Source organism: Salmo salar, chromosome 09, assembly GCF_965601325.2.
Source record: "Salmo salar chromosome 09, fSalSal1, whole genome shotgun sequence".
Lineage (NCBI taxonomy): Eukaryota > Metazoa > Chordata > Actinopteri > Salmoniformes > Salmonidae > Salmo > Salmo salar.
The window spans coordinates 57,483,134-57,499,191 of NC_138299.1; the positions used below are offsets into that span (position 1 = coordinate 57,483,134).

At 47.3% G+C, this 16,058-nt stretch overlaps 1 protein-coding gene across 1 annotated transcript in view; it reads right to left on the bottom strand.

Moving 5' to 3' along the window:
- eif2ak3 (eukaryotic translation initiation factor 2-alpha kinase 3) overlaps nucleotides 1-16,058 on the bottom strand; it is a 50,155-nt gene that overhangs the window by 9,757 nt on the left and 24,340 nt on the right. Inside the window, exons 3-12 of the mRNA XM_045723806.2 lie at nucleotides 13,138-13,332; nucleotides 9,611-9,741; nucleotides 7,639-7,927; nucleotides 5,457-5,631; nucleotides 4,623-4,751; nucleotides 4,219-4,341; nucleotides 2,847-3,076; nucleotides 2,532-2,644; nucleotides 1,174-1,296; nucleotides 938-1,084 (exon numbers count right to left, since the gene is read on the bottom strand). Coding sequence (XP_045579762.1) covers nucleotides 938-1,084; nucleotides 1,174-1,296; nucleotides 2,532-2,644; nucleotides 2,847-3,076; nucleotides 4,219-4,341; nucleotides 4,623-4,751; nucleotides 5,457-5,631; nucleotides 7,639-7,927; nucleotides 9,611-9,741; nucleotides 13,138-13,332 — 1,655 coding nt within the window. The remainder of the gene's footprint in view (nucleotides 1-937; nucleotides 1,085-1,173; nucleotides 1,297-2,531; nucleotides 2,645-2,846; nucleotides 3,077-4,218; nucleotides 4,342-4,622; nucleotides 4,752-5,456; nucleotides 5,632-7,638; nucleotides 7,928-9,610; nucleotides 9,742-13,137; nucleotides 13,333-16,058) is intronic.

The following is a 16,058-nucleotide window of genomic DNA, read 5'->3' on the forward strand; positions in this document are numbered from 1 at the left end:
TATTGGACTCGTTTTACTGTGGATATAGATACTTTTGTACCTGTTCCCTCCAGCATCTTCTCAAGGTCCTTTGCTGTTGTTCTGGGATTGATTCGCACTTTTCGCACCAAAGTACATTCATCTCTAGGAGACAGAACACGTATCCTTCCTGAGCGGTATGACGGCTGCGTGGTCCCATGGTGTTTATACTTGCGTACTATTGTTTGTACAGATGAACGTGGTACCTTCAGGTGTTTGGAAACTGCTCCCAAGGATGAACCAGACTTGTGGAGGTCTACAATTGTTTTTCTGAAGTCTTGGCTGATTTCTTTTGATTTCCCCATGTCAAGCAAAGAGGCACTGAGTTTGAAGGTAGGCCTTGAAATACATCCACAGGTACACCTCCAATTGACTCAAATGATGTCAATTAGCCTATCAGAAGCTTCTAAAGCCATGAAATCATTTTCTGGAATTGTCCAAGCTGTTTAAAAGGCACAGTCAACTTAGTGTATGTAAACTTCTGACCCACTGGAATTGTGATACAGTGAATTATAAGTGAAATAATCTGTCTGTAAACAATTGTTGGAAAAATTACTTGTGTCATGCACAAAGTAGATGTCCTAACCGACTTGCCAGAACTATAGTTTGTTAACAAGAAATTTGTGGAGTGGTTGAAAAACGAGTTTTAATGACTCCAACCTAAGTGTATGTAAACTTCCCACTACAACTGTATGTTTGACTCTCACTCAATTAACAGCTGTCCATTTCTGACAAAAAAAAAATCCCCCAGCCAGGCCTTAGGGGGGGGCTCTCCTGCCTGGTGTTACACTGTAATAGTTCCTACCTGGTGTAACATCATTATGGTTCCTACCTCTCCTCCAGCCAGCGCTGGTCCTGTCCCTCCTGCCAGCCCTCTGGAGGGCTCTCCTGCCTGGTGTTACACTGTAATAGTTCCTACCTCTCCTCCAGCCAGCGCTGGTCCTGTCCCTCCTGCCAGCCCTCTGGAGGGCTCTCCTGCCAGGCGTTGAAGTACCGGATGATCCCTGGATGTTCCAGCTTGGCCAGAGCCTTCACCTCTCTCATCACCTTCTCCCTGGCTAGCTCTCTGTTGGGTAAGAGCTGGTCAATACACAGGCTAGTGGGTTTAGTAAAAACACAGGTACCTCGGGTTCGTGACAACGCTGAAGCCGTTACCTGTTGGGAAGTCGTATCCTCTTGATGGCATAGTTACAGTCGTCCACCTGGTTCCGAGCCTCGAACACGACACCAAACCCTCCTCGACCCAAACACTGAACGGGCTCAAAGTCTGTCAGGTACCTGGGAGACGGACAGAAGACAGGATGACTCTAATGTCGAATGGACACAGAGATTTGACCCTTGTTCTTACGGACAAACAGAAGACAGGATGACTATATTCATACTATACAGTATGAATACTGGGGGTGGGCTATCAGCTACTATACAGTATGAATACTGGGGGTGGGCTATCAGCTACTATACAGTATGAATACTGGGGGTGGGCTATCAGCTACTATACAGTATGAATACTGGGGGGGTCTATCAGCTACTATACAGTATGAATACTGGGGGGGTCTATCAGCTACTATACAGTATGAATACTGGGGGGGGTCTATCAGCTACTATACAGTATGAATACTGGGGGGGGTCTATCAGCTACTATACAGTATGAATACTGGGGGGGTCTATCAGCTACTATACAGTATGAATACTGGGGGGGGTCTATCAGCTACTATACAGTATGAATACTGGGGGGGGGGTCTATCAGCTACTATACAGTATGAATACTGGGGGTGGGCTATCAACTACTATACAGTATGAATACTGTGGGTGGGCTATCAGCTACTATACAGTATGAATACTGGGGGGGGGGGGGGGGGCATCAGCTACTATACAGTATGAATACTGGGGGGGCCATCAGCTACTATACAGTATGAATACTGGGGGGGTCTATCAGCTACTATACAGTATGAATACTGGGGGGGGGGGGGGGGCATCAGCTACTATACAGTATGAATACTGGGGGGGCCATCAGCTACTATACAGTATGAATACTGGGGGGGCCATCAGCTACTATACAGTATGAATACTGGGGGGGCCATCAGCTACTATACAGTATGAATACTGGGGGGGCCATCAGCTACTATACAGTATGAATACTGGGGGGGGTCTATCAGCTACTATACAGTATGAATACTGGGGGGGTCTATCAGCTACTATACAGTATGAATACTGGGGGGGCCATCAGCTACTATACAGTATGAATACTGGGGGGGGTCTATCAGCTACTATACAGTATGAATACTGGGGGGGGGGTCTATCAGCTACTATACAGTATGAATACTGGGGGTGGGCTATCAACTACTATACAGTATGAATACTGTGGGTGGGCTATCAGCTACTATACAGTATGAATACTGGGGGGGGGGTCTATCAGCTACTATACAGTATGAATACTGGGTCGGGTTCCATTTTGGACGTAGCCTTAGTGAATCAGTCGTCAGGTCTGTTTTAATGTTAACACCGTACGATACCTGGATACGTATTCACTGGGGCGGATCTCCATGACAACAGTCTCTTTGGGTTCGGCCACCTCAAGGTCATACTTGCTGTCGGTCTGACACTGAGTCTCCGACTCCTTGCGTTGCTACGGAGATCAGGATAGAGACGGGATTATTAATAAACATTGATCCAGAAACAACAATAAACAACAACAGAAACACACTTCTGAAGCCCATTCCCCACACCTCTATGTACACAGGGTCGTATTCACTAGATACCAAACAGACGAAGAAAACCAAACTGAGACGTGTAATTTCCTGTATGTGGCTGACATGATGTGGTCGTACCCGTACGTATTCGACCGGGGCAGTGGGGTGGAAGAACTTCCTGACTATATAGGTGGTAGCAGCGATACAGAACACCATGGTCCCTAGGATCTCTTTCCACCAAGGCAGTAACAGGACCGGATCCTTCCTCCTCCTCTCTACCGCCGCACCGCCATCCTTCAGCAGAGACACCTCCGCCACGCCGCGTCGCCCACGGTAACGCTTACTGTACGGGAAGTAGTACCCGTTGTCTGGGGAACAGAGAGAGGAACCAGTCAATGAATAAATCAACAACTCAATAACTTGTACTATTATAAATCAACAAAACAACAATGCATTTCCATGTCATTTTTAACAACATGGTAAAACAAGAACAGGTGGTTAGGATTTTATACTGGTTAAATAATGACAAAAAAGCTAGTCTAACAGACAGTATAATAGGAGGTTATAACATGTTATAACAGTAGGTTCTTACCATACAGGTACTGCAGGACAGACAGTATAATAGGAGGTTATAACATGTTATAACGATAGGTTCTTACCATACGGGTACTGCAGGACAGACAGTATAATAGGAGGTTATAACATGTTATAACGATAGGTTCTTACCATACGGGTACTGCAGGACAGACAGTATAATAGGAGGTTATAACAGTAGGTTCTTACCATACAGGTACTGCAGGACAGACAGTATAATAGGAGGTTATAACATGTTATAACGATAGGTTCTTACCATACGGGTACTGCAGGACAGACAGTATAATAGGAGGTTATAACAGTAGGTTCTTACCATACGGGTACTGCAGGACAGACAGTATAATAGGAGGTTATAACATGTTATAACAGTAGGTTCTAACCATACGGGTACTGCAGGACAGACAGTATAATAGGAGGTTATAACATGTTATAACAGTAGGTTCTAACCATACGGGTACTGCAGGACAGACAGTATAATAGGAGATTATAACATGTTATAACAGTAGGTTCTAACCATACGGGTTCTGCAGGACAGACATTATAATAGGAGGTTATAACATGTTATAACAGTAGGTTCTTACCATACGGGTACTGCAGGACAGACAGTATAATAGGAGGTTATAACATGTTATAACAGTAGGTTCTAACCATACGGGTACTGCAGGACAGACAGTATAATAGGAGGTTATAACATGTTATAACAGTAGGTTCTAACCATACGGGTACTGCAGGACAGACAGTATAATAGGAGGTTATAACATGTTATAACAGTAGGTTCTAACCATACGGGTACTGCAGGACAGACAGTATAATAGGAGGTTATAACATGTTATAACAGTAGGTTCTAACCATACGGGTACTGCAGGACAGACAGTATAATAGGAGGTTATAACATGTTATAACAGTAGGTTCTTACCATACGGGTACTGCAGGACTGACAGAGCGCCGTTGCTGTATTCTTCATGAGAGAACTTGTCGTTGTTCAGACACTTATCAAACTCATCAGAACCAACCAGCACAGGAGTCCGAGATGGAGAATCTGCATGAAAGAGATACTGCATTAAAACCCATTACAGACAGCAGGCTGGACATCACTCCAGACAGCAGGCTGGACATCACTCCAGACAGCAGGCTGGACATCACTCCAGACAGCAGGCTGGACATCACTCCAGACAGCAGGCTGGACATCACTCCAGACAGCAGGCTGGACATCACTCCAGATAGATAACAGTCTATTTATCTATTTAAGGGAACATGGATGGAGTGTGGATCTCTCAGTCATTAAAGTTACGGTAATGATGGACTCATAGAAGTACGTACGTATGAGGGGTTTCCATCTGATGGTTGGGATGTTGTCCGGGTCTGGTCCGGGCCCGTTTAGGGCTTTAGATGGGAACTTTTCTGAGATCTTGACGGACGACTGCAGGTACAGCTGGCCCTGATACATACCTGGGAAGGGAAAAGGTTAGCACTGACAACCAATCACAGGACTTGGGGGAGAGGCTTAGCACTGACAACCAATCACAGGACCTGGGGGAGAGGCTTAGCACTGACAACCAATCACAGGACCTGGGGGGAGAGGCTTAGCACTGACAACCAATCACAGGACCTGGGGGGAGAGGCTTAGCACTGACAACCAATCACAGGACCTGGGGGGAGAGGCTTAGCACTGACAACCAATCACAGGACCTGGGGGGAGAGGCTTAGCACTGACAACCAATCACAGGACCTGGGGGAGAGGCTTAGCACTGACAACCAATCACAGGACCTGGGGGGAGAGGCTTAGCACTGACAACCAATCACAGGTAACAGTGAGACACAGCAATACACACCATCTTCCTTATTTAAAAACATCTCCAGCTTTGTGAGAAAGTCAATCCCCCTGAGAACCATCTGGTGAGTCTGCTAGCAGCTGATAACATGATGTCTACCTTGAGAGTGTATTCTGATCTACTGCAGGAACAGATCAATTAAAATCGCTCCCCCATCCCATAGTGACTGGCGGTACAGTGTCTGTGACAGACATCAGACTGTTACCTATCGTGTTTGGTTACCCAGGTATACGCTGGACTCCGTAGCTCCACGTGCCTCCCCGTAGTGACTGTGTAAGCCTATGGTGTCTGGTTTAGGGGTCATAGGTTAGGGTTTACATACCCAGGTATACGCTGGACTCCATAGCTCCACGTGCCGCCTCCATAATGTCCTCGTCCTCCTCCTCCTGCTGCTCCTCCGCATCAGGACGACTGCTGTAAGGCGTGTCATCAAACAGGCTGATGGCCGTTACCTTCCCTCCGCCAACCAACCAGGCAGAGGCTATGGGCGTGCAGAACTACATGGAGGAAAACGAGCGTTAACGCTAGGCTGAACACTGAAAAGAGAGCTTGGAGATAGCCTGGTCACAGATCGGTTTGTGCTGTTTTGACAACGACCATAGGAGTTCTCAAGACAGAACAAATACATCTGGGATCAGGCTAGGTTGGAAAACTAACACTAGAACCGCTATAGTCAGGCTAGGTTGGAAAACTAACACTACAACCGCTATAGTCAGGCTAGGTTGGAATAATAACACTAGAACCGCTATAGTCAGGCTAGGTTGGAAAACTAACACTACAACCGCTATAGTCAGGCTAGGTTGGAATAATAACACTAGAACCGCTATAGTCAGGCTAGGTTGGAAAACTAACACTAGAACCAGAGCTCTATTACCGTAATTTCCGGACTATTGAGCGCACCTGAATATAAGCCGCACCCACTGAATTTAAAAAACAATTATTATTTTGAACATAAATAAGCCGCACATGTCTATAAGCCGCAGGTGCCTAACCGGTACATTGAAACAAATGAACTTTACACAGGCTTTAACGAAACACGGCTTGTAACAAAAATAAATAGGCTTTAACAAAACACGGCTTGTAACAAAAAATAAATAGGCTTTAACGAAACACGGCTTGTAACAAAAAAATAATCATTAGCAGTAAACAGTAGCCTACCAAGAAAGTCATTGGTCACTATCTTCCTCCTCCTGTGCACTGAAACCACTGAAGTCATCTCCTTTCCAAAAAAATTTAAAGCGGGAAAAAAATCCATATATTAGCCGCATCATTGTTTAAGCCGCGAGCTTCAAAGCGTGGGGGAAAAAAAGTTGCGGCTTACAGTCCGGAAATTACGGTAATAATCAAATGTATTGTAGAAAAATCAAAAACATGCTGTGTGTTGCAGTAGACCTTCAGAATAATAATAAACATATCTTGGACTCTATCTAGCGAAGGCAAACGATGTCAGCCCACTGAATGACAAATGGACGATAACTGTGCAAGTTACTTCACAATGTAATGTACTGTAAAATCAGAGCTAACTGAATGACGAGGGTGAAGAAGACAATTTCATTCAGAACAACAATAGTGGGTAACGATGAATTGGTGTTATGCCCATTTCTCAGCGTTGGCGTTCATGGTAATATAATTTGACAGCGCGCCTTGTGCGTTGACACCATTCTCTTTCACGTTTTACTGTGTAACGAAGAAGCTACCTCAGGACTGTTGTATCTTCTGTAACTCTATTACTAGTCACATGTATTGTAAGGGAAAGGAAAACACGCTGTGTGTTGCAGTGGGCCTTCAGAATAATGCAAAACATATCCTGGACTCTATCCAAGTTGATGAGCGGGAAACAAACGATGCCGCTCAGCCTGCACACTGAAACTACACCTGAACTATACGGGAAACGATTATCACACATTTTAAAGAGAGAGTTAGCCTATGGACAAGACGAAATGGACAACAATCTGATGAGTGACAATATTATCAGTTGTGAAATTGTACATGAAGAGAACTGCATCTTGTAATTGATAGATGCAGAGAAAGGAGCATCACTTTATCAAATCCTCCTTCAGTCACATGCAAGTAAAACATTGTGATTTCTATATACAATCTGAAAGACCATATTCTGCCGTTTCTATGACACGTCACTTTGTCACTTTTTCCACACACACACAAAAAAAAAACGTGCTGTCCATGCATTCAGCACACATGACCAGCCGCGCAGCAGCATTGCTCTGGCTACTGAGCAAAAAATAAATAAATAAAAAGAGTAACAATAAACTTCCAATTAAAATACTCTATTCTGTGGTCAGTGGATGAATGGAAGACAGAAACCAGATAGAAACTCATACCGGAGCATGTGACTTCAATGACCTGGATGATGAGGAGAGTGAAGAGGGGTGATTTCATTTAGAACAACAGCGTAATGACGATGAAGAACAGTGGGCGGTATAGGCTGTTCCCAGACCAGCTTTCCTCCAGGACTGTTAATAGGTTCTTATAGATGTATAAATTACCTGCTGTTCCCAGACCAGCTTTCCTCCAGGCTGGGTGCTGAAGGCCATCACCTTCCAGTCAGGAACAGAGACCTTGATGACTAGGTCTGGTATCCCAGACCCGGGTGTGTCAGTGTGCGTGTGTCTGTGGTTGTCTGTGGTCTCCTCCATGATAACCTTCTGCCCACTGCTCCTCTGCTCTTCCTTCCACATGGCCTCGCCGCTCGCCATCTCTCCCTCCAGGAAGTTGCTGGTCAGCTGTTTTTCGGGAACAAACCTCAGCTCAAAGCTCCCCACGCTAAAGTTCCACCTAGAGAGAGAGAACCAGAATGTTACAGTTCCACCTAGAGAGAGAGAGAGAGAGAACCAGAATGTTACAGTTCCACCTAGAGAGAGAACCAGAATGTTACAGTTCTACCTAGAGAGAGAACCAGAATGTTACAGTTCCACCTAGAGAGAGAACCAGAATGTTACAGTTCCACCTAGAGAAAGAGAGAGAACCAGAATATTAGAGTTCCACCTAGAGAGAGAGAGAACCAGAATGTTACAGTTCCACCTAGAGAGAGAACCAGAATGTTACAGTTCCACCTAGAGAGAGAGAGAGAGAGAGAACCAGAATGTTACAGTTCCACCTAGAGAGAGAGAGAGAGAGAGAGAGAACCAGAATGTTACAGTTCCACCTAGAGAGAGAACCAGAATGTTACAGTTCCACCTAGAGAGAGAGAGAACCAGAATGTTACAGTTCCACCTAGAGAGAGAACCAGAATGTTACAGTTCCACCTAGAGAGAGTTAGAACCAGAATACTAGAATTCCACCTAGAGAGAGAGAACCAGAATATTAGAGTTCCACCTAGAGAGAGAGAACCAGAATGTTACAGTTCCACCTAGAGAGAGAGAGAGAACCAGAATGTTACAGTACCACCTAGAGAGAGAGAGAACCAGAATGTTACAGTTCCACCTAGAGAGAGAGAGAGAGAACCAGAATGTTACAGTTCCACCTAGAGAGAGAGAGAGAGAGAACCAGAATGTTACAGTTCCACCTAGAGAGAGAACCAGAATGTTACAGTTCTACCTAGAGAGAGAACCAGAATGTTACAGTTCCACCTAGAGAGAGAACCAGAATGTTACAGTTCCACCTAGAGAAAGAGAGAGAACCAGAATATTAGAGTTCCACCTAGAGAGAGAGAGAACCAGAATGTTACAGTTCCACCTAGAGAGAGAACCAGAATGTTACAGTTCCACCTAGAGAGAGAGAGAGAGAGAGAACCAGAATGTTACAGTTCCACCTAGAGAGAGAGAGAGAGAGAGAGAACCAGAATGTTACAGTTCCACCTAGAGAGAGAACCAGAATGTTACAGTTCCACCTAGAGAGAGAGAGAACCAGAATGTTACAGTTCCACCTAGAGAGAGAACCAGAATGTTACAGTTCCACCTAGAGAGAGTTAGAACCAGAATACTAGAATTCCACCTAGAGAGAGAGAACCAGAATATTAGAGTTCCACCTAGAGAGAGAGAACCAGAATGTTACAGTTCCACCTAGAGAGAGAGAGAGAACCAGAATGTTACAGTTCCACCTAGAGAGAGAGAGAACCAGAATGTTACAGTTCCACCTAGAGAGAGAGAGAGAGAGAACCAGAATGTTACAGTTCCACCTAGAGAGAGAACCAGAATGTTACAGTTCTACCTAGAGAGAGAGAACCAGAATGTTACAGTTCCACCTAGAGAGAGAACCAGAATGTTACAGTTCCACCTAGAGAGAGAGAAAACCAGAATGTTATTACAGTTCCACCTAGAGAGAGAGAGAGCGAGAACCAGAATGTTACAGTTCCACCTAGAGAGAGAACATTAGAACACTGTTAGCTAGAACACCGCCAACTACATAACTAACTACTACTACTGATATAAGGTCAACATAGGACAGGACATACTGGGGTTGTGTTATAAAGATGGTAGGATAGTCAGGTGGATGGGATTTGTGATAGTTAAGACTCACTTCTCCAAGCCGGAGCGTGGTCGGACGGCCCTGACAGTCTTCTGGGTTCTCTGCAGCAGCAACACATCCTCAGGCTCCGTTTCCTCCTCCCCCCAGCGGCTACAGCCAACCGCTGAGCAGATATACCTCAGCTAAGACAGAGGAGAGGGGACAGGAGGGAAGGAAGGGAGGGAGAGAAAGAGAGAGAAGGACAAGAGGAGAGGGGACAGGAGAGAAGGGAGGGAGAGAGAGAAGGACAAGAGGAGAGGAGACAGGAGAGAAGGGAGGGAGAGAGAGAAAGAGAAGGACAAGAGGAGAGGGTGCAGGAGAGAGAGCGAGACAAGAGGAGAGGGGACAGGAGAGAGAGTGAGACAAGAGGAGAGGGGACAGGAGAGAGAGCGAGACAAGAGGAGAGGGGACAGGAGAGAGAAGGACAAAGATATCCTGTTTAAAGTGAAATGCTCAAATCAGCCTACAACATTGTTTTACATGCCAATGTTAGGTATCCTTGTTGAACGCGATGTTGTGAAAATGCTTTTAGAACATAATATTTGACGTTTTTCAAGCTGAGAGAGATGTGGCCGTGGGGCCTAGCACAAGCTGAGAGAGGTGTGGGAGGGAGAGAGGTGTGGGAGGGAGAGAGATGTGGGAGGGAGAGAGATGTGGGAGGGAGAGAGATGTGGGAGGGAGAGAGATGTGGCCGCGGCCATATTGAAATAACGTCATGGGAATGGTAGAGCGTCCACGCCTACGTATGGCTTTTGGATCAGGCATTGAGCTCATTCAGCTGTAGGCTACTGGTCCACAACATTAGTAAGCTAGCTAAATGACTGATGGAGATAGCATCGAATAAGACTGTATAGTAGTCTAGTGGTTAGAGTGGAGGGACGGCAGGTAGCCTAGTGGTTAGAGTGTAGGGGGAGGCAGGTAGCATAGTGGTTAGAGTGGAGGGACGGCAGGTAGCCTAGCGGTTAGAGTGGAGGGACGGCAGGTAGCCTAGCGGTTAGAGTGGAGGGGCGGCAGGTAGCCTAGTGGTTAGAGTGGAGGGGCGGCAGGTAGCCTAGTGGTTAAAGCGTTGGGCCAGTCACCGAAAGGTTGCTGGATCGAATCCCCAAGCTGACAAGGTAAAAATCTGTCGGTCTGCCCCTGAACAAGGCAGTTAACCCACTGTTCCCCGGTAGGCCGTCATTGAAAATAATAATTTGTTCTTAACTGACTTGCCTAGAAGGTCAAATAATTTTTAAAATAATAATTGTCATTTTTGCAGGCAGATCGTGCACACTATGCATGGAACGGTATTCAATATGGTTTGCAGCGAGGGACTTCAGATGTGCCAAACCTAGTAGAGGCTAGCTAGCTAGCTGGGCTAGAAACGGCTGGCTAGAAAAAGGAGTATTCAAATCTAGCTAGCTAGCTGGGCTAGAAATGGCTGGCTAGAAAAAGGAGTATTCAAATCTATCTATCTATCTATCTATCTATCTATCTATCTATCTATCTATCTAGCTAGCTAGCTGGGCTAGAAACGGCTGGCTAGAAAAAGGAGTATTAAAACCTAGCTAGCTAGCTAGAAAAAGGAGTATTAAAATCTATCTAGCTAGCTCGTGTCTGTTCTGAAAGAGTTAGCTACAGACATGTAGGGCTGTTAACAGTCATATTATATCAATCCCAACTAGTTGTGAGATGTACCAAATGACGCTACATAGCGAAACCCGTAATCCATAGTGAAATCCTGCATGGTAGCAAGCTGTTCCGCTAAAGTCACTAGCTAGCACAATATATCCATCAATGATAGTCGAGCTTGCCGTGGTTTTGGACTAGCTGGCTGTGATAGCCCACCTTGCACAGCTTCATTTTTGAGTCAATTTATCATTCATGCCATGTTACCTGGCTAGCCTCTTAACCTGGATACACAGCCTTTAAAAAGACACTTGCATTGTACACTGAACAAAAATAGAAACGCAACATGCAACAATTTCAACAACTTTACTGAGTTACACTTCATATAAAGGAAATCAGTTAATTGAAATAAATAAATTAGGCCCAAATATATGGATTTCACATGACTGGGCAAGGGGCGCAGCCATGGGTGGGCCTTGGAGGACTTAGGCCCACACACTGGGGAGCCAGGCCCAGCCAATCAGAATGAGTTTTTCCCCACAAAAGGGCTTTATTACAGATAGAAATACTCCTCAACACAAGCCCACAACACGATTCCGCAGGTGAAGAAGCAGAATGTGGAGGTCCTGGGCTGGAATGGTTGGACGTTCTGCCAAAGTCTCTAAGACAACGTTGGAGGCGGCTTATGTTAGAGAAATGAACATTAAATGATCTGGCAACAGCTCTGGTGGACATTCCTGCAGTCAGCATGCCAATTGCACGCTCCCTCAAAACTTGAGACATCTGTAGCCTTGTGTTGTGTGACAAAACGGCACATTATAAAGTGGCCTTTTATTGTCCCCAGCACAAGGTGCATCTGTGTAATGATCATGCTGTTTAAATCAGCTTCTTGATATGCCACACCTGTCAGGTGGATAGATTATTTTGGCAAAATAGAAATGCTCACAAACAGGGATGAAATACAAATCTGTGCCCAGATTTCTGGAGAAATAAGATTTTTTGTGCGTATGGAACATTTCTGGGATCTTTTATTTCAGCTCATGAAACGTGTGACCAACACTATGATTTTGTTCAGTGTAGTTTGGGCTGCCTGTCAGACGAACCATTCAAGTGATGTCATTGAAGACACGTTATCAAGATGGCGGCACACAGTAGTCAGATGAAGCAATTTTCAAACGTTTTAACAAGAGTTTTTCAGAAGATTTAAGGGTAGGACACCTAGAGTTTAATATTTTAATAGCGTAATAAACAAACATATTTTAATGGATTTTTTTTAAGGTAGAAATATCCGTCTTAATCCACTGCATCCGTAAATGGTCGGCCTTCAGCATCTACGGTGGAAGGTGGCCGAGCTACAAGCGGTGTTTGTCAGACCAGGAAACATACAGAAAATCAGTCTCACGAAAACGTCTGTAGCGTCCGAACGGTTTGACCACTATGGAAAGATGTGGTCATGGTACCGCCAACCTGCCAACTTCCAGGTCCTAACCTCTCACCTTGCCGCTGTAGACTCCCAGACCGTAAGTGGTCAGGGTCTTTCCCCCCACCAGGACCTAACCTCTAACCTCTCACCTTGCCGCTGTAGACTCCTAGACCGTAAGTGGTCAGGGTCTTCCCCCCCACCAGGACCTAACCTCTCACCTCTCACCTTGCCGCTATAGGCTGCTAGACCGTAGCTCGTGAGACTCTTGCCCCCCACCAGGACCTGACCTCTCACCTTGCCGCTGTAGGCTCCCAGACCGTAGCTCGTGAGACTCTTGCCCCCCACCAGGACCTAACCTCTCACCTGTCACCTTGCCGCTATAGGCTGCTAGACCGTAGCTCGTGAGACTCTTGCCCCCCACCAGGACCTGACCTCTCACCTTGCCGCTGTAGGCTCCCAGACCGTAGCTCGTGAGACTCTTGCCCCCCACCAGGACCTGACCTCTCACCTTGCCGCTGTAGGCTCCCAGACCGTAGCTCGTGAGACTCTTGCCCCCCACCAGGACCGTGTCGTCCCCAATGCGAAAGGACGACTCCAGGAGAGACTCGACACTGAAGGGAACAGCTTCCATGCTCTCCCTGTCTCTATTCCACTGGAACAGCGCTCCGTCCAACGACGGGATGAACATCTTATTACCAAACACCTGGAGACAGGAAATATATCATTTATTCATTCATTCATCACCTGGAGACGGAAATATATATTTTATTCATTCATTCAACACCTGGAGACAGAAAATATATCATTTATTCATTCAACACCTGGAGAAACAGGGACACCAGTTAATAACAAACACAAGCACCTGGGGGGGAGACAGAGAGATCATCAGCACCTGGGGGAGAGACAGAGAGATCATCAGCACTTGGGGGAGAGACAGAGAGATCATCAGCACTTGGGGGGGAGACAGAGAGATCATCAGCACCCGGGGGAGAGACAGAGAGATCATCAGCACCCGGGGGAGAGACAGAGAGATCATCAGCACTTGGGGGGGAGACAGAGAGATCATCAGCACCCGGGGGAGAGACAGAGAGATCATCAGCACCCGGGGGAGAGACAGAGAGATCATCAGCACCCGGGGGAGAGACAGAGAGATCATCAGCACCCGGGGGAGAGACAGAGAGATCATCAGCACTTGGGGGGGAGACAGAGAGATCATCAGCACTTGGGGGGGGGAGACAGAGAGATCATCAGCACCTGGGGGAGAGACAGAGAGATCATCAGCACCTGGGGGAGAGACAGAGAGATCATCAGCACCTGGGGGAGAGAGAGAGATCATCAGCACTTGGGGGGGGGGGGGGGAGACAGAGAGATCATCAGCACCTGGGGGAGAGACAGAGAGATCATCAGCACTGGGGGAGAGACAGAGAGATCATCAGCACTGGGGGGGAGACAGAGAGATCATCAGCACTGGGGGAGAGACAGAGAGATCATCAGCCTGGGGGAGAGACAGAGAGATCATCAGCACCTGGGGGAGAGACAGAGAGATCATCAGCACTTGGGGGGGGAGACAGAGAGATCATCAGCACTGGGGGAGAGACAGAGAGATCATCAGCACTTGGGGGGGAGAGACAGAGAGATCATCAGCACCTGGGGGGGAGAGACAGAGAGATCATCAGCACTTGTGGGGGAGAGACAGAGAGATCATCAGCACTTGGGGGGAGAGACAGAGAGATCATCAGCACCTGGGGGGGAGAGACAGAGAGATCATCAGCACTGGGGGGGGAGACAGAGAGATCATCAGCACCTGGGGGGGAGAGACAGAGAGATCATCAGCACTTGGGGGGGAGAGACAGAGAGATCATCAGCACCTGGGGGGGAGAGACAGAGAGATCATCAGCACTTGGGGGGGAGAGACAGAGAGATCATCAGCACCTGGGGGGAGAGACAGAGAGATCATCAGCACCTGGGGGGGAGAGACAGAGAGATCATCAGCACCTGGGGGGAGAGACAGAGAGATCATCAGCACCTGGGGGGAGAGACAGAGAGATCATCAGCACCTGGGGGGAGAGACAGAGAGATCATCAGCACCTGGGGGAGAGACAGAGAGATCATCAGCACCTGGGGGGGAGAGACAGAGAGATCATCAGCACCTGGGGGGGAGAGACAGAGAGATCATCAGCACTTGGGGGGAGAGACAGAGAGATCATCAGCACCTGGGGGGAGAGACAGAGAGATCATCAGCACCTGGGGGGGAGAGACAGAGAGATCATCAGCACCTGGGGGGGGAGACAGAGAGATCATCAGCACCTGGGGGGAGAGACAGAGAGATCATCAGCACCTGGGGGGAGAGACAGAGAGATCATCAGCACCTGGGGGGGAGAGACAGAGAGATCATCAGCACCTGGGGGGGAGAGACAGAGAGATCATCAGCACCTGGGGGGAGAGACAGAGAGATCATCAGCACCTGGGGGGAGAGACAGAGAGATCATCAGCACCTGGGGGGAGAGACAGAGAGATCATCAGCACCTGGGGGGAGAGACAGAGAGATCATCAGCACCTGGGGGGAGAGACAGAGAGATCATCAGCACCTGGGGGGGAGACAGAGAGAATATTTAAATGTATTACATATTTACAGATCAAAAACATCCATATATCAGAGTGAGTGTTACTATCTATCTTCCTGGGGACCTGAAATCCCCAAAATTCCCCCACAAGGACAGTAAAACAAGGAACATTGTCCCTCGTGAGGAAATGTCCCACATCCCCATGAGGGCAAAGGCTATTTTAAGCTTAGGGGTTAGTTTTAGGGTCACAGTTAGGTTTAGGGTAAGGGATTTTGTGGTTAGGTTTAGGGTTAGGCTTAGGTTAAGATTAGGAGTTAAGGTTAGGGTTAAAAGGTTAGAGAGAATCAACATTCTAGTTGATCCCCCGTCTCTCTCTCCTCAACATTCTAGTTGATCCCCCGTCTCTCTCTCTCCTCAACATTCTAGTTGATCCCCCGTCTCCCTCTCTCCCTCTCTCCTCAACATTCTAGTTGATCTCCCCGTCTCTCTCCCTCCTCAACATTCTAGTTGATCTCCCCGTCTCTCTCCCTCCTCAACATTCTAGTTGATCTCCCCGTCTCTCTCCCTCCGCAACATTCTAGTTGATCCCCCGTCTCTCTCTCCTCAACATTCTGTGTGCTCCTATAGGTGACTGCTCCTCCCTGCACGGCCCTAACAACCAATGGTGCGGGGGCAACCCCCCTAATCACCAAGCAGACTGGTGCCTGAGGGACACCGTACTGTTGAGGGACACCGTGCCGACCGCCTACAACACCGTACTGTTGAGGGACGCCGTACCGACCGCCTATCACACCGTACTGTTGAGGGACGCCGTGCCGACCGCCTATCACACCGTACTGTTGAGGGACGCCGTGCCGACCGCCTA